Raw genomic sequence first — 19275 nt, 5'->3', positions numbered from 1 at the left:
TTGCCTGTCTCATACATCTTGCTCACCAGATGGTAGAGTTTTGTAAGGACTGGCTCGCCCAAGGCCATCAGTAGTTCTAATGGAATGTTATCTACTCCCGGGGCCTTGTTTCGACTCAGGCCTTTCAGTGCTCTGTCAAACTCTTCACGCAGTATCTTATCTCCCATTTCGTCTTCATCTACATCCTCTTCCATTTCCATAATATTGTCCTCAAGTACATCGCCCTTGTATAAACCCTCTATATACTCCTTCCTCCTTTCTGCCTTCCCTTCTTAACTTAGAACTGGGTTGCCATCTGAGCTCTTGATATTCATACAAGTGGCTCTCTTCTCTCAAAAAGGTCTCTTTAATTTTCCTGCAGGCAGTATCTATATTACCCCTAGTGAGACAGGCCTCTATATCCTTACATTTGTCCTCTAGCCATCCTTGCTTAGCCATTTTGCACTTCCTGTCGATCTCATTTTTGATACGTTTGTATTCCTTTTTGCCTGCTTCATTTACTGCATTTTTATATTTCCTCCTTTCATCAATTAAATTCAATATCTCTTCTGTTACCCAAGGATTTCTACTAGCCCACGTCTTTTTACCTACTTGGTCGTCTGCTGCCTTCACTACTTCATCCCTCAGAGCTACCCATTCTTCTTCTACTGTATTTCTTTCCCCCATTCCTGTCAATTGTTCCCTTATGCTCTCCCTGAAACTCTCTACAACCTCTGGTTCTTTCAGTTTATCCAGGTCCCATCTCCTTAAATTCCCACCTTTTTGCAGTTTCTTCAGTTTCAATCTGCAGTTCATAACCAATAGGTTGTGGTCAGAATCCACATCTTCTCCTGGAAATGTCTTACAATTTAAAACCTGGTTCCTAAATCTCTGTCTTATCATTGTATAATCTATCTGATACCTTTTAGTATCTCCAGGATTCTTCCAGGTATACAACCTTATTTCATGTTTCTTGAACCAAGTGTTAGCTATGCATTCTACAAGGCAGCTTCCTCTTTCATTTCTTCCCCCCAACCCATATTCACCTACTATGTTTCCTTCTCTCCCTTTTCCTACTGACGAGTTCCAGGCACCCATGACTATTAAATTTTCGTCTCCCTTCACTACCTGAATAATTTCTTTTATCTCGTCATACATTTCATCAATTTCTTCACCATCTGCAGAGCTAGTTGGCATATAAACTTGTACTACTGTAGTAGGCATGGGCTTTGTGTCTATCTTGGCCACAATATTGCGTTCACTATGCTGTTTGTAGTAGCTAACCCGCACTCCTATTTTTTTTATTCATTATTAAACCTACTCCTGCATTACCCCTTATTTGATTTTGTATTTATAACGCTGTAATCACCTGACCAAAAGTCTTGTTCCTCCTGCCACTGAACTTCACTAATTCCCACTATATCTAACTTTAACCTATCCATTTCCCTTTTTAAATTTTCTAATCTACCTGCCTGATTAAGGGATCTGACATTCCACACTCCGATCCGTAGAACGCCAGTTTTCTTCCTCCAGATAACGACGTCCTCTTGAGTAGTCCCCGCCTGGAGATCCGAATGGGGGACTGTTTTACCTCCGGAATATTTTACCCAAGAGGACGCCATCATCAAACAAAGTTTAAGGCATTAAAATCACCCAGAAGTAGGACAAGTGGGGGTGGAGGCGAGAGATGAGAAATTAGTGCAGCTAATACATGGTGCAACACTTCACCGTCTGGAGGGACTTATATCTTGCTGATGGTAATTTCCTGCATTGTCCTCACAGTTTCCAAAAGTGTTTCAAGGGGAAATAGGTTCGCTACAGACATAGACATAGATGCAGACTCCACCTCGCAGTGTGTCACAGTCAGTACAATATTTGTAGTACCCCTGTCAGGCACAAAGAGCTGGGGTCCACATCACAGGAAACAACGTTTCTTGAAAAGCAATGCAAAACGCAAGTCTAATGCTTAAAAGTTGTCATGATTCAGCGAGGTGGGAGAAAAAACCGCCACAGTTCCACTGGAGCAATAGGTTGTCAGTCATTTGGGAACACATTAAGGGATCAAGGAGACAGTTTATGCCTCAGTGTGACCATGAGTGCTGGTATCCAGGACTGTTGCGTCTGAAGCGTCAGCACGATATAGGACCCTGAGCGATTCTACAATCTGCACCTCGTCCTCAGACCTGGAACTGCTAGGGACTGGTGGTGTTAGGACCACTGGTGACCCATGGTAAAGTTAGCTTTGAAAAGCGCGCCGCAGCACGTAGCGTCAAGCAGTTGCCCTCCGATTTCTGCCGGTGGCGCCGTTGTCGCAATTGAAGGCTTCGGTGTCTCCCTCTAGAGGGAAAGGGGAAAAGTGGGCTGTTCGCGTGGGTTTAAGATGTGGCTGTATGGACTCTTGTGGAGAGTTGGCAGTTGCGGCATGAAGAAGCACTGTGAGACTTAACATCTGAGATCAATCCCCTGGAACGTAGAAGTACTTTAACCTAACTAACCTAAGGACATCACACACATCCATGCCCGAGGCAAGATTCGAGCCTGCGATCATAGCAGTCGCGCGGTTCCGGACTGAAGTGCCAAGTACCGTTCGGCCACCGCGGCCGGCCACCTGCGGGTTTATTCGACTGTTAGCCTCTGCTATGTCTGTGAAAGTCTAAGGCACCAATGGTTGTACTGTTTAAAATGCAGGGCACTAAGATCTGATTCATTTTCTCGCCTGCCATAACTGGTATTACTAGACTCACATGTAAAAGGTACTCTAAGAAAGAAGAAAAAATTCCTTTTTCCTCGTGGTAAGAACTAGTCAATTGCATAAGGAATTCCTGCTCATCTGGAAGCTCTGACTTACGTAAATTTGTGTTTTTATATATATATGGCTATAATCAAGCAAGGTTGTTAATGAAACTTCCTGGCAGATTAAAACTGTGTGCCGGACCGAGACTCGAACTCGGGACCTTTGCCTTTCGCGGGCAAGTGCTCTACCAATTGAACTACCCGAGCATGACTCACGCCCCGTCCTCAAAGCCTTACTTCTACCAGTACCTCGTCTCCTACCTTCCAAACTTTACAGAAGCTCTTCTGCGAACCTTGCAGAAGATGCAGTATAACTGTCACCCTTATTTAGCCTTCCTGTGCATAATTCTGATTAAATTTATGTGTGTGTTATCTCTACATTTACACAACACTGTGCTCTCGAAAATTATGGACCATTGTTTTGTAAGAGTGGAGGTGCCGTCTGATAGCGGGCCAGATGTGTTCCATCAGGTTGACACCATGCAAATTATGTGGACGAGACAAGACGAGTTCAGTATCATTCTCCTCCACTCACTGTACCACAATCCTGTCTTCGTGACAGGGTCATCGTCGTTGAGGAAGACATAAAGCGTGAAAATGTACAGGTTATCTGCATTAGTGTACAGGTAATCCTCAGCTGTCATGGTGGCATCGGTTACAGATGCCATGGAAGCCCAGATGATTGCACCCACCACATAGTCCAGCTCTCACTGTCCAGCATATATGTTGTGCATCTTTTGGGTAACTATTCACCTGAATGATGGCATGTCTGGAGATTGCCATCAGCATAATGTAACCAAAAGAACATGATTCATCCTACTAGACCATACGTTTCTAGTGATCCACTGTCCAGTCTCGATGAGCCTGCTCCCACTACAGTGGTAATGACTGTTCTGGTGTAACCACTGGCGCCAGAACGAAGACAAAGAACGCAAGACCAGAGAAGGCAGTGAAACGACATGGGCCAATAGTGCACTGATTAAGACCGCATCATGACTGGAGTGACACCTGCAAGAAATGAATATAGGCGCCGCTCCTGCCAGCCTCGGCCAGACATTAGTGGACAGCATTAGCATGGCCTAGCAGAGACTGCTACGAGAACTGATATTTGTGATCAACAAACTGAGAGACAGACTTGCCTGAACATTGCATATTGCACTAGACTAATTTATATTGCATTACGCCCATCGCTTGCGACTCCTTTTTACATTAAAGTTAAGTATTGTCAATCTGCTTTAACGAAGTAAAACTATTAAAGTTATTTGCTTGAATTGTTGTATAGCATTCTGAGAACGAAGCATCCATTAGGCACCCTACACAAGACGAGAGGACAAGATCCAACAATGATGCTTTAATTCTGTCCACATGCAAAATTGTTTCAGGTCATATAGTATGAATATTCACATTCAACAACTTGTGTCAAACTTTGTGCTGTGAACCTCTTGTGCCGGCACCAGAATTATACTGTGTCGCCAGATCTGCAACAAATCACCACTTGCCTTACTGTACAAACCTCTGACCTCGGTGTTCTGAGATGAGTTGTGGGCGCTAAACACATCACTATCTGCTCTTGGTTTGACTGATTTCCAGTCACTTTCTCTAGACGCCGACAACGCTGGCACGTTCGAAGCCTCTCCGTTTCTGAGGCTATCATTCGTAGGCACTTAGTCTTTCATAGCTTGTGATCTTTTTTGTAAGGTGTTTTACGCGTTCGCACAGCTGTCAGCGAGAAAGGTCTTAACTTTCTTCTACCTGTACATTATTGGAACCATGCATAACAAAAGTCTTTCTCGACACACGTTCTGCTCTGTTCTTGATATACTTACTAACACAATTCTCGACCATTCTTTTAAATTCTGTCGTAATTTGTTTTGTGTTCTGTTCTAACATTTGTTTCCTTCTCCAGTAGTTCCCTCATCGCTTTTTGATATTTTATTGGGACTGAGTCCCTCAAGTTTTCGTAACACTATAAATTGGTATAATTCCTTTCCTGTTACGTACTTTACCGAGATTCCGCTAATTTTGAATATACTACGTACAATATATTTTAAAGTATTTCCTCGACAGTATGTACACTGTGTTTAACAATATCGTATGTTTTGCAGTGTGCATGTTTGCTTGTCACCTCAAGCAGAGAGGTACCTGGCATTTCTACAGATTCTCGCTGTGGTCTGTCTCTTTAATAATTTTTTCGATTCTTTCTGCTCGTTGGCTGTTAGCATGCACCTCTTTTTGTGTTACATCACCTGCATTACTTTTATGCACGACATTTGGCATATGCTTGTCAGTTTCCAGTTCGTGATGGAACTTCAGAATAAGTGTTCTGTCTTCCATGATTAGGTATTACTGTGTGTGAATTGTATAGTCCACCTATGGTGTACGAGGCTTTTAAATGTAAATTGGATCCACAGTTTATGCATGCCCATGGCTGACTGTCCTGGTTCACCAAAGCACGAAGTACTGGAATCTCTGTGGAGCAGGCGTTGTGTTTCCTTAAATTCACTTACGGACTTTGTACCAAAATATATACTTTACAAAACTTCTTTCGCTCCCATATATCCCCTTGAATAATAAAGAAATTCTTATGTCACACAATACCGTATTGTATTACACCTTAATTATATTAAGAAGGCATGTTGAACACTGTCACTGTTGCTAATTGCGGGCATGTATACGCATTGTTCACATGCAAAATTCATTGTCTTTGACTTTAACAGTAAGTGCATTGGCAATGAAATCAGTATATGGCCCTGTGCATGCGCTACAAACATATGACACAGCTCTCTTGGAAGCCTTACTATGCTTCGCAGCAGGTGCATAAACATACTGCCTGTGTCCAGTGGCCTATAGAAGCACAGTGAGGCTAGGACAGAGGAGCATGCTACTCACAATGCTGCGTGCTTTTGGCACCACGTCAGTAGAAGCCGTGTGTGTGGATCTGGGGTATTGCCGCATTGACGTCATTATCTACCACAGAGCGGTGGTGTGCTGGGTCAAGAGGGGTACATACTACAAGATTCCACGAATAACAGGAGAAAACATTGTAGACATGAGTCAATTAAATAACTGCCACCTTGACACCTGAAAAATGGACTGGGAGATGACCGACAAAGGTCATCGTGTTTTCTGCGATTCCACAATTTACAGGTACAGCTTCATCACAAGCATACGGATCCACCCATGCCATTGTTCACATTGCGACTGGGCTTGAACCGAGTGGGCCTTAGCTAAAGTACTACATGCACGTGTGGGGCATATAGGTCTCCTGAACATGTGACATTACATTCAACACCCTCACACATATAAGATCTGTAACAGAGCATAACGACATCAAAGAAATGCTACGAGACCCAGACAAATAGTGTGCTCTAAGCAACGCAACTGTTAATGTTTCAAGAACACTGCACGAAATCTACAGACGAGGGAACTCATATGGCAGATCTCAGACAAGCACATAACAACGACAACAACACGATCCTTGGGAGGATACAAACTCAGACACATCACAGACATTGATGTAGATGCGGGCACAGAAAATGACACAAGCACAGCAATAACATCATATTATAAGAGGTTCAATAGCTAAAACAGACAAAAAAAGATAACTATAAGAAAGGAGGCATCGCATGTGATTTTTTCATTTACCTGATATGAATTTTCAATACAACAGCTAAAAACGGGAAGGAAAACGACTAATTGAAGAACTGAGACACTCATTACATCTAAGGAATATGCTATATGGTGAGGCGAATCTTCAAGTTTAAGTTCTGTGGTTCCACTCCAGCCTATGACACTGCTTAAAGATAAAAACATCATGCTCAGAGACATACAAGATAACAGCACACATACGACATGTATATGGGTAACTACATCTAGCCATTGCAACACAACTAGTGCAATAGTACACCCTAGATAAGATCTAATAAGTGCCACTACTCCATAGACAGTATAAACAAATACACTCGCAGTCACTCATGATATATTTCATTTAGTAACGTTTCTGCCAAGGCCCTCCCACATGGAATGGCAAGCACATAAATCATAATTTATATGTTATATTTTGTTTTAACAGTAAAATGAAATTTGGAGATCATTCCTTTCCTATGTTTCTATTTTCTGTTATAAATTACTATCCTTTATTAATACTCTATTTCCTACAACCAATGTAATTTACTTTGTAATTCATTGTTATTACCCTCCTTTTATAGCTCAATACTAATTTTACTAGCGATGTAGAACAATGCAGTATTATATGTAAAATTGTATAATGCACGACATGCTTTTTAAAATGTCAGGTAGCAGGTCTTTAAATACGTAACAAATGTAATGCAATGTGCACTCACAGTTTTTCGTGAAGTCGACTACCATTATCTGCTACCACCGACAATCGATTTGCATAAAGATAAGTCGATATCAGGATGCATTTTCGCAGAAATTTCCCCATGCTGAATCAAGATCTGTACCCATAACACCTGTGAAACACCGTCAATTGCAGGGATTTGTTTACAGAAGACGTCATACGCCACTACACACGACTCCACCCGACCACACGCGCAGAAGGATTGCCTGATTAGCACGAGCAGCCATCTTGACCATTATGTAGTGACCACCGAAAATTTGTCCCATACTGGCTGTCGAATACGGATTTCTTGCTCATCACAAGCAGTCGCCTTTACTACTAGGCTGCCTCACCGCACGACTGCACGTGTGACTTCCAGTTTCATTTAGGCTGATGTTCCAAACAAATGATTTCCAAGGACTACTGCCAGACGATCTCATATTCAGCTCTCGTGGCAGACTGAACTTCGGTCTCTTACAGACGCCATTCATCCAATGGTGCTATTTGGGCGCATACTGTCAAACGCAATTATAGTTTCTGCAAAACAAACATGGAAATAAAACTGACAGCTGAAAGCTTGAGTCAAGTGAGGTCGTTTGATAGGATGACCAACTAGCTTCACTCTACAACATTCCATAACCTTATTCTGATGATGGATATTATTTTTACGTCTTTTCCTTCATAATGACCCATCATCATTTCCTTTTGACGACCACAACTAACTTGTACATAATTATTAATTCGCATTAAAGTAATATTTATAGTTACAATGCATAAATGTAGCTGTAACACCAGTTATATACAATTTTACTTTAGGAGATGGGAAAGCACCAGTGATAAGATAACTTTCACCTGACAGACCATTCACTACATTTGGAGAGTAAAAGTTGTTTATGGTACCTTTGTCAAATAACTGCATGGATGGACCAACTGTGGTCTGAACAGGTTGTAATTCACACTCTGTTCCCAGAAAAATATCTCGAGAAACACTATGATACAAAAAAAAAATTAACAAATAAAATGCCGTTTCTTGACAATTATAACTTCTATTTTATCGAAAAATACAATAAAGTGAGATTCTGTTTTTGGATAAGATCACTTGGCTAACGTCCTCATAAGTGGTATGATGAATGTGGAAATCGTGCATGTATAGCGACAGTACTCACCTCAGGAAAGAGACGGAAGCGTCGTCAAATGTGGGAGTGGGGCAGGTAGCTGTGTGCTTTGCAGCTGGAACAGGAGCCCTGCTGCAGTTTTTGTGGCCAGTGTGCAGCGGAGTGGTGGGGGTGACCTCGCTGTCTCCAGTCGCTGGAGTGCTGTGCAGAGACACAGGGTGTGGTCACTCTGTACACACAGAGGACAGAGGGCAGCCTACTGCTCACAATGCTGCTGAGAACTTGTCCAGACACAACTAATAGAACACACACTTTCAACATCAGTAGTGGGTCCTCTGAGAAGAAGGACTTACCCCTGTGCTAATCGGTTTAGCCCACACTAGTAGCATGGCTTAGCAAACAACAGGCTGGATAAATTAAAGTACAAATAAAAGGTACATGCTAAGGTCAACATTTAGGTTGAACTGATATGACAACTAGTCATCAGCGTAGTTTAAATACATAAAAACAACATTCCCACAGAAATAAAAATGGAAATAATCTTTACATGTACAACTTGTACCATTATCATCAGATTGTATCGGTAGCTGTTAGGGACTTGGCTGTAGGATGCGCAGCTGGTAAATTACAGAAGAGCAGATTCTGAACTGTGCACCAAAAGAAATTTAAAGAAGCAAGGGATACAGATGTGTGATACTGTGCAGCTATTCCCTTACTACGTTTAACTGTCACCAAAATAGGCAAGTAAATATATTTGTTTCACATTGGCCAACGAGCACTCTCAATAAACTAGCGAACATTGAGCAATGAGTAAGATAAAAAAGGCAAACAGAAGCATTCTATACATACACTTATGCGTGATATGTAGTCAGAAGTTGTTATTCGAATGGAAATAGAAATTATGTTTAATTCTTATATTCTATATATACACTTCTATCAGACTGTGATAAGAAGATTTCCTGTAGAACGAAGGAAAGAGTTGGATTTAAATTAAGGAGACATGGGTTACATAACACAGGAGACAATGCAATGTTGTGTAAATACGCATTAAATCATTATCAGTCATTAAATGTGACTAAAGTAAGCTGTGGTTGCTACAAGTGAGGAGAAGATACAGGTCGATGAATGGAAACTCTATCAGTGATGGAAGCATACATAGGGTGTTCGGAAATTCTCTTTACAAACTACTAGGACTTGTAGAGGGGGGAGAGAACGTAATATGTTGAACAGGAACTCCGTCTGGAAATGTACTGCATGCATTCTACGACAGTTTGAGTTCACGTGTTTAAATCATTCACTTCTGCTTCAATAAGTGAATTAGGCGTGATGTAATACAGTTATTAGGTAACAGTCCGAAAGTAAACACAGCTAAGCATCCATTTATCAGTTCCACACAACTGTTTGCATTAACACTTAAACATTACCTTCTGCATGTACAGTATGCTAGCTTGATCTTTTGTTTTGGAGTAATGTGAACACGTAATATTTAAGTGATAATACAAACAAGGAGGCTTAGCTGATAAAGGAATCTTTCGTTGTGTTTCTTTCGAATTGTTATCTAGTAACTGTACTGCATCACACCTAACTCAGCTGCTCAAGCAGAAGTGGATGAGTTAAACATCTGAACTGAAACCGTCGTAGGAGGGAAACGGTTTGTTTCTGGACATGGATTCCAGTACTCACTCCCCTCTACAAATAATATAAGTCTCTAAAGGAAATTTCTGAACCTACTGTACACACACACACACAGACACAGACACACACACAAAACATCTGCAAAAAGCAAATATGTGTCAACTATTGGGCATTAGGATTTTATGGTGCATTTGTTAAGTGATACAGCACATAGAAAATGATAATGAGACAAAAGGTCTTATGAATACTTATATTGTGGGAGATGTATCAGTAACTGCAATGTATGGGCTAGGGAATGTCCTAACACTGTGAAGTTCTTTGGGCAGCCTTTAGAAACAGCATAGAGAACTACAAGCAAGGCTGCCAGGTTGGTAGACAACTGACAGATGTTCCACGAAGAAGCACATACAGTGTTTTGACTAATAAAACCACCTCTCCTAATGTGCTAGAGAATGGGAATGTTCAAATTACAGCACATATCCTTTGGAACAACGGAACACAAGGCGAAAGGAAATGGGAAGCGTTGTGTGGATCTGCGCATTTTGTGGATCTTTCTGGGTTGCGGAGACTGGTCTGTTGTCTCCTGAAGTGGCCGCAGGCTGTTTGAGGAGTAAGTACCTACAGCTTCCTGCAGACGTACTTGTGTCACGTCCTGCAACGGATGTCTTCCTCATGATTCGATTCAGCACCGCACCCTTCTTCTTGGATTCTAGCACACATCTTAAGACCTGTATCTAATAACACTCTACTACTTGGGGAGAATAAACAAAGTTTGTTCTGTGAACCGTAGGTATATTTCAGAAATGAACATAGAAAGTGAAGGAGAAACATAGAAATCAAACTGCAGTAGTGATGTGGAAATAGCGATCAGTCTGACCGTCTTCTGTACAGCACCTATTTTTTTCCAAGGTTTAATTTTTATGTCATGACAACATCAGAGCTGGAAAGTTTTAAATTCTTTTCTGATCTCTTTGAACTGCGCTGCAGAGTTCCTGGTGTTAACGCCGGACTACACGCTTGTTGATCAACGCCATCCTTCCTTTATGCAGCATATGTCGGTTGTAAGTATCTCATTGTGAACACCAGAAGAGACAGCAGACAACAATATATGTAATATTGAGTAAAGAGATTTTGGTGAATTGCACAGCACACAGAATAAAGCCTGCAGGTCGCTGCCATGGCTGCTGACACTACACATCGTTGTGTCTGGTGTACATCTGTTGTGAGCAGCACATCACTGTGTCCACCCCACTGCTGATACGGCTCCTACCCTCTTCACAGCAATATACCGCTTATTCAGATACTTTACACCAGAACCCATAAGGCTGTTGCACATATGCAGTTCAGCACATCTAATGGCCGCAAATAAAGATAAAACCATTTATAAATCTACGAATAATTAAGTTCTCCAATGATTTTTTTAACCTAACCTGTCCGGTAATAAACCCAGTTGGATCTAGTACTTCTTTAATTCTAACAGGTGTGAATATTACTGAACTATCAGTTTAACAGGTAACAGCAGAATAATAATAAACACGAATTCCTTACAGACGAGTGGAAATGGTAGAAAACGAGCATGGGGAAGACCAGTTTGGATTCAATAGAAATGTTGCAAGATGTGAGGCAATACTGACCCTACAACTTATAAGATAGATTAACGGTAGGTAAACCTACGTTTGTAACATTAGCGGACATAGAGAAAGCTTTTGAGAATGTTGACTGGAATACTCTTTTTCAAATTTTGAAGTTGGCAGGGGTCAAATAGAGGGAGCGAAAGGCTATTTACAATTAGTACAGAAACCAGATGGCAGCTATAACACTAGGCAGGCTTGACAGGAAAGCAGTGTTTGGGAAGGGACTGAGACAGGGCCATAGCGTATCCCTGATGTTATTCAATCTATATATAGAGCAAGCAGTAAAGGAAAAAAAAAAGAAAAATTAAGAGTAGGAATTAAAATCCATGGAGATGAAATAAAGACTCTGAGGTTTGGCGACGACATTGCAATTCTGTCACAGACAGCAAAGGACCTGGAAGAGCAGTTGAAAGAAAAGGACAGTGTCTTGAAAGGAGGATATAAGATGGACATCAACAAAAGCAAAAGGCGGATAATGAAATGTAGTTCAATTAAATCAGGTGATGCTGAGGGAATTAGATCAGGAAATGACAAACTTAAAGTAATAGATGAGTTTTGCTGTTTGGGGAGCAAAGTAGCTGATGATGGTCGAAGTAGAGGGCATAGAAAATGTAGACCAGCAGTGGCAAGGAAAGCGTTTCTGAAGAAGAGATATTTGTTAACATCGAGTATAGATTCAAGTGTCAGGAAGCCTTTTCTGAACGTATTTGTATGGAGTGTAGCCATGTATGGAAGTGAAAGATGGGTGATAAATAGTTTAGACAAGATAAGAATAGAAGCTTTCGAAATGTGGTGCTACAGAAAAATGCTGGAGATTAGATTGGTAGATCACAGAAATAATGAGGATATACTGAATAGAATTGGGGAGAAGAGGATTTTGTAGCACTTGACTGAAGGAAGGGATCCGTTGGTTGGACATATTCTGAGGCATCAAGGGGTCACTGATTTAGTACTGCAGGGCAGCGTGGGGGGTTAAAACTGTGGAGGGAGACCCAGACATGAATATATTAAGCTGGTTCCGAAGGATGTTGGTTGCAGTAGGTACTGGGAGATGAAAAAGCTTGCACAGGATAGAGTAGCATGGAGAGCTCCTTCGAACCAGTCTCTGGACTGAAGACCACAACAACAACATTAAACTAACATGAGAAATCAATGAAAGCATCGCGAGATATCAGAAAATGTCTGTCAGTGATGGTGTATTTTGCTGCACAGATACACGTAAAGGAGCTGGAAATACACGCACACACACAGAACTACACAGGACTGGACAACGTAGACATGTAGCTTCTCTTGTATTTACCTGGTTTCTGCTGGTGGCTCAGACAGCAGCTTGAGCACTTCAATTAAATCTTCAGGCTGACAATGTAGCGCATCTGCCCAATCCTTCGTGGCCATCACGTACAAAATATGAGTCTTTATGAAGGCGGCGGCGGCCTTCTTAAGCCTGCTACAGGAGTTCCGAATAGCGAGCACAGCTGTGGCCACCGCAGTCTCAACAGACAGCTGTGCAGCCAACTGCTGCTCGCACTGTGCCTTCAGGCCTGACAAGCCGTACTTATGAGCCGCGACCAGCAGCTGGGGGGCCATTCTGGCCAGCTGCGGGGCCTGCAGGGTATACATGTAGGCCACGAGGTGGCGCAGTAACTGGCCCCCCACGTCTGGGACTGCGGCCTCCAGCGTGCCGTGGCTGAAAACAGCGGCGAACACGGGACTCCTGGCGGCCAGGACGGCCCTGTGCGCTGCCAGACGGGTGTCGCCCGCCACCAGAGTCACCACGGCGCTGCCTCCAGCGTCCAGCAGGGCGCCCAGGTCCACAGCTGCAGCCCCTGTCCCCTCCTGGACGTGTTCTGCTGTGGGCGATTCTGAAACACAGCATCACTGAGTAGACCTTCCCCCTTGCACAGCACCCTCTATGTGAGAACATGCTTGAGCCACAACTGGATCTGCGTCAACCATCACTTCCTAACACTAAAAGAACCAGACTTCGCCATACCCCTGGTAGTACCATGTGGGTCATTTTTGACCCGCAGTAGAAAACCACCATTTTGTTCGTATTTGGGTGGTATTTTAAGCGTCTTCATGTTGACAATACGTCTCTAAAATGAACAGTACGTGGTCAAATATAAATTTTCTCTAAGTAAACATTTTTCTTTATTTTAAATGTTACAGAAGAAATTCCACAATCTTTCGTAAATTTGGTAAAGCAATGTTGTAATGAGTAAGGAGTGAGACAGGGTTGTAGCCCGATGTTATTCAATCTGTATATTGAGCAAGCAGTAAAGGAAACAAAAGAAAAATTCGGAGTAGGTATTAAAATCCATGGAGAAGAAATAAAAACTTTGAGGTTCGCCGATGACATTGTAATACTGTCAGAGACAGCAAAGGACTTGGAAGAGCAGTTGAACGGAATGGACAGTGCCTTGAAAGGAGGATGTAAGAAGAACATCAACAAAAGCAAAACGAGGATAATGGAATGTAGTCAAATTAAATCGGGTGATGCTGAGGGGATTAGATTAGGAAATGAGACACTTAAAGCAGTAAAGGAGTTTTGCTATTTAGGGAGTAAAATAACTGATGATGGTCGAAGTAGAGAGGATATAAAATGTAGACTGACAATGGCAAGGAAATCGTTTCTGAAGAAGAGAAATTTGTTAACATCGAGTATAGATTTAAGTGTCAGGAAGTCGTTTCTGAAAGTATTTGTATGGCGTGTAGCCATGTATGGAAGTGAAACATGGACGATAACCAGTTTGGACAAGAAGAGAATAGAAGCTTTCGAAATGTGGTACTGCAGAAGAATGCTGAAGATAAGGTGGGTAGATCACGTAACTAATGAGGAGGTATTCAAATGGTTCAAATGGCTCTGAGCACTATGGGACTCAACTGCTGAAGTCATTAGTCCCCTAGAACTTAGAACTAGTTAAACCTAACTAACCTAAGGACATCACAAACATCCATGCCCGAGGCAGGATTCGAACCTGCGACCGTAGCGGTCCTGCGGTTCCAGACTGCAGCGCCTTTAACCGCATGGCCACTTCGGCCGGCTGAGGAGGTGTTGAATAGGATTGGGGAGAGGAGAAGTTTGTGGCACAACTTGACTAGAAGAAGGGATCGGTTGGTAGGACATGTTTTGAAGCATCAAGGGATCACAAATTTAGCGTTGGAGGGCAGCGTGGAGGGTAAAAATCGTAGAGGGAGACCAAGAGATCAATACACTAAGCAGATTCAGAAGGATGTAGGTCGCAGTAGGTACTGGGAGATGAAGAAGCTTGCACAGGATAGAGTAGCATGGAGAGCTGCATCAAACCAGTCTCAGGACTGAAGACCACAACAACAACAACAACAACGTTGTAATGTTTTTCTTTATAAAAAGATTGAAACATAATCAAAACATATTGTTTATGTGAGTATTAATAGTATTTTTCCTTTTATAGAAGAATAAGATAAGTACCAAATATTTGTGAAACATTCTAAAAAGCAGTAGGTGACTAAAATGCTCTGCATTTTTTGTAGTTATTGCAATGAAGGAAATAAAACATAAGAACAAATAACTAACACCTGCTGTAGTGTAAGAGAACTGTTAGCAGTGCTCCAGACAGTAGTGTAGGAGGGTCGTTGGGATTCTGCACTGTATAATATGTTGTCTCGAATGAAAAACAGCCCACAGTTGCACTAAATTTTGTTTCTTTTAAATCTGGACCGTGGTTTCTGCTATAATAATATAGCCTTCTTCAGAACTCATACACACAAATAAATGAATAATCTCTTAGACCAGCAGCTGTGTCAAGACCAATAAAATAGTTTCAAGAGACATAAGCCTGTTTCGAACATAAATAAAATTACATATGGCAACGTATGTCCTCCGCCACTACCTCTGTTATACTGTCACTGCCACGATGAAAATAATGAAGTATAATATGTCACATGTTATTTTGTAGTTTTGCAGTGTTACTTCGCGTAGGTCTGCATGTCGCCAGTCCATAGAAAACGGAAAGCCTCACTGATATAAAGTATCATTCGACAACCGAATAATTTGTATTTAACGTTCTTTTTGGCCCAAAGTATAATGTACCCTAACAGCTCGCGAATAACGTCGAGGCGTGCCCAGATCATATTTAGTGACAGAAAACCGGTATTACTGATATCAAACTGTGCGTTAAATAGGTATGGGTCAAAAATGACCCACATCGTACTACTGGTATAATAGATAAATTTTTCGTACTTCTAGGTGAGTGAGCTAGGGGGGATGAAATTTTGGTAAGTTATACAATCCCATAAATGATGAAAAGTCACGGGAGCGTTTGGTCGTGCGATGATTATAGAGGCGGGTAACGTGGGTCAAAAATGACCCACATAGTACTCCTAGTAGAAATAGTGTTCTTAACAAGTCAGCACAACAATACGACATTCTTCCTGTGTCAAAATAATGAGTCACGTGAATATCCACATATCCTTAACGACACCATTTGATTCATCACATCTTAGATTCCACCTTAAATGAAGTGGACAAAGTCATGACGAAACTGTATTACTAATGGTTTGTGACAAAACGACGACAAATCAGCGTCCGAGTACCTGTCGTGGATGGCCACGTACTCTAACACCTTGTTGCTTATTTAGGAAATAAAATCGCTGGAGGAGTAAGGAGCGAGGAAAAAGTAAGAATCAGAACAAAACCTAGAAAAAAGATGTTAGCCTCTAAAACTGACTGGTAACACACCAGAAAAATGCTTCCAAAAGCGTGTTTGTAGTGTTGCATCTTGTAAATGTGAGACCTGGACTCTATGATATACGGAACTGAAAAACGGAATACTTTTGAAATGTGTTGTTAAAGGCACACCGTGAAAAGTCAAAGGGACTAATAAGATAACAAACAACGAAACCAATAAAATAATGCTGACTAGAAGGGGTTTGTTGATTATCTGTTTAGGTGCAATGGACATTTATATATCATCAGAAAAATACCAGAGGAAGTCCACGGTTGAAGTTCGAGAATCAAACTACGAGAGATGCCTGCTGCCACATCCACACAGAGGTAGCAAAATCATGGGATAGCGGTATGCACTTTCACATATGGCGGTAGTCCGGCATACAAAAGGTATGAAGTGGCAGTTTATTGGCCGAGCTGTCGATTGTATTCAGGTGATTCACATGAAAAGGTTTCCAGCTTGATTATAGGCGCACTACGGGTATTAATAAACTTTGAACGCTGATTAGAAGGTGGAGGTAGACAAATGGGACATTCCATTTCGGAAATCGTCAGACAATTCAACATTTGGAGATCCACGGCGTCAAGAGTATGCCGAGAGTACCTCTCACTACAAACAAGGCAGTGGCCGACGGCGTTCATTTAGGGGCCGAGAGCAGCGGCGTTTGTCAGTGCTAAGAGGCAAGGAACACTACGCGAAACAACCGCAAAAATCAATTTGAGACATACGATAAACGCATCTCTTAGGACAGTGCAGCGAAATTACGTTAATGGGCTATGACAACAGGTGACCAACGTGAGTGCAATTGCATAACAGCATGACTTCCCCTGTAGCCCCTCTCCTGTGCTCGTGATCACATTGGTTGGACCCTAGACGACTGGAAGACGGTGGTCTGATTGGATCACGAAGTCCAGGCCCAAGCTGTCAACAAGACACAGTGCAAGCTGGTGCTAGCTCTATACTGGTGTGGACTGTGTTTACATGGAATGGACTGGGTCCTCTGGTCCAATTGAGCCGATCATTGACTGGAAATAGCAATGTTTGGCTGCGTGGAGACAATACACGATTGGGCTGTAACTATGAGATAAGTATTTGATCGCTAAGTATCAAAAAATTTGATTACCACATGAAGCTACAACAATTCCAAAACTTTTCTGTGCCTAATGCAATATATATATTTCCCCTCACTTCGCAAATTTGCCAATATCGTACATTCAACTTTATTTAGTACACTCTGCCAAAGAGGACGGTGTCTTCTGTAAGTACTGTTTGTTTTTCGCTATGACAAATCTGTTAAAGATAGTAATCAAAATGTTACAGCCCTGGAAAACTCCAAGTTTCTGGTGTGGAAGCATGATCAATATTTCAGCATCGAGGCGTGCTGTACTTACTATATAGCTACTCTAATCCACGGTCAAAATTTTGTTCACATGATGATGAACAAGACAAAAGATATGAAATATCGCCAGGACCAAGGCTTGGTGGAGCAGGTGGGAAGGAAACAGAAAAGGGCTAGACCCTCTCATCGATGTGGTGATTATCTGTGGATGTCAGGAGATTGCATTAAGGCCCCCTTAATGACTTAGATCCTACTGAAGTTGACAAACAAGAAGACAAGTACATGGGTAACTTTCGTGTAATTATAAAGCATGTTTCAGAGGACAGGCCTATGACTGTGCTGCATCTATGTGGGGGAATTCCTGTGGGGTTTATGCATTCATACAACAGAACTACCCTTTAGCTGTTTATTCTCACTGTGGAGCTCATAATTTCTGCAAATTCCATCTGTTTTTCGTTATTGAGTATCCCAGTTGAAGCAAAAAATTTTCTTAGTTTCATTATTGTCCGTTCGAAAGGCAAATTAACTGCTTGTCACAATTTATAATTACAATCTGACTATACCTCCTCTGCGTTTCAGAACAAAATACAATTCTGTGGATTTGGCTCCACCTAAATCCCTGGAGCCGGAACTAAACATTGAAATGACCAACACTCGGTGAGAGCTGTTTTCCAAATCAGATGCCTACTTCTCGCCGCTGCATTGTCGTCATCGATGGCGTATAGACAATAGCATGAATCAGCCAACTCTCGTCGATGGGAACTGTCCACAGTGATCCCTGGGTTTCCTTAAATAGTTATTCTCCAGGAAGAACCGTGCTGTCCCGTTCTAACTCGTGACCGGATACAGGCACGGTCTTGCGATAAGGCCAGCGACCTCTTACTTTTGCCTCTCGAGATATTTATTGGTCTGTAGTTCTTAGTGCGCCTTCTGAAAATCTTGCGTGGCAGCTATGGACTGTATGAGCGTTACATTCTGTGACATACATGGTACAACCGTAATTCATGTTGCCGCTGCCTGCCCTTCTCCCCCAAAAGTGCCTCTAGGCCACAGCAGGCCCTGGAGGCCTCGACCGTGTTGGAGCATTCACCATTCTGGGGAAGGGGGGGGGGACTGGATCCACTTTTATTCATATGGGATGAGAGCGTGCCGAACTGTGGCTGCTCACAGGAGGTCTTGAGTGGGGGAAGTGGTAGATGGCGCAAAGAGAGTCGCATTACAGGCGTCTGGAGTGCAAGAAGGAATTATGGCACCCATTAGTGGTTTGGATCCATGATGGGCCCATACTTCATGGATATGCCAGCAGCGACAGCCTCTTCGCAGCAACTGAAATTCAAACATTGCCTGCCCAATCAAATGGAGAATAAACGGAGGGTGTCTACAGCTGCACTGGATCCTACAAAGAAAACCTACACCATCCATTGATCCAAGAAGGTATGGGGCTGTTCTGATTCTAGGGAAAATGGTGATTTATGAGGTTGACCATGTGGACTGATGAAACTAAACTGAACAGCAAGAATCAGAATTCTGCTGATGATAATTGGGGCCATTGTCAGTGACCAAGGCTTGTGGGACACCTTTAAGGGCGAACAACCATGAAACAATTTGGATCGTCTTCACTGAGGTTGTGAATGGCATGAAAAACACAAAGGAGAACCCACTGCTCACATTCAAAATCAGACGCCACACAGATCCAAGGAATGGGCCAGCAAAGTCCAAATGAAGACAGGAC

At 42.2% G+C, this 19275-nt stretch overlaps 1 protein-coding gene across 2 annotated transcripts in view; it reads right to left on the bottom strand.

The window, feature by feature from the left end:
* The window catches only part of LOC124554124 (ankyrin-3-like), a 51706-nt gene that overhangs the window by 10020 nt on the left and 22411 nt on the right, over positions 1-19275 (bottom strand). For both annotated transcript variants that reach the window (XM_047128186.1, XM_047128187.1), the window contains 2 exons: positions 12796-13357; positions 8278-8427 (listed from right to left, as the gene is read on the bottom strand). In XM_047128186.1, coding sequence (XP_046984142.1) covers positions 8278-8427; positions 12796-13357 — 712 coding nt within the window. The remainder of the gene's footprint in view (positions 1-8277; positions 8428-12795; positions 13358-19275) is intronic.

This window comes from Schistocerca americana, chromosome 11 (genome assembly GCF_021461395.2).
Source record: "Schistocerca americana isolate TAMUIC-IGC-003095 chromosome 11, iqSchAmer2.1, whole genome shotgun sequence".
Taxonomy (NCBI): domain Eukaryota; kingdom Metazoa; phylum Arthropoda; class Insecta; order Orthoptera; family Acrididae; genus Schistocerca; species Schistocerca americana.
The sequence above is the reverse complement of the archived record's forward strand: the minus strand, read 5'-3'. Positions and strand labels throughout refer to the sequence as shown.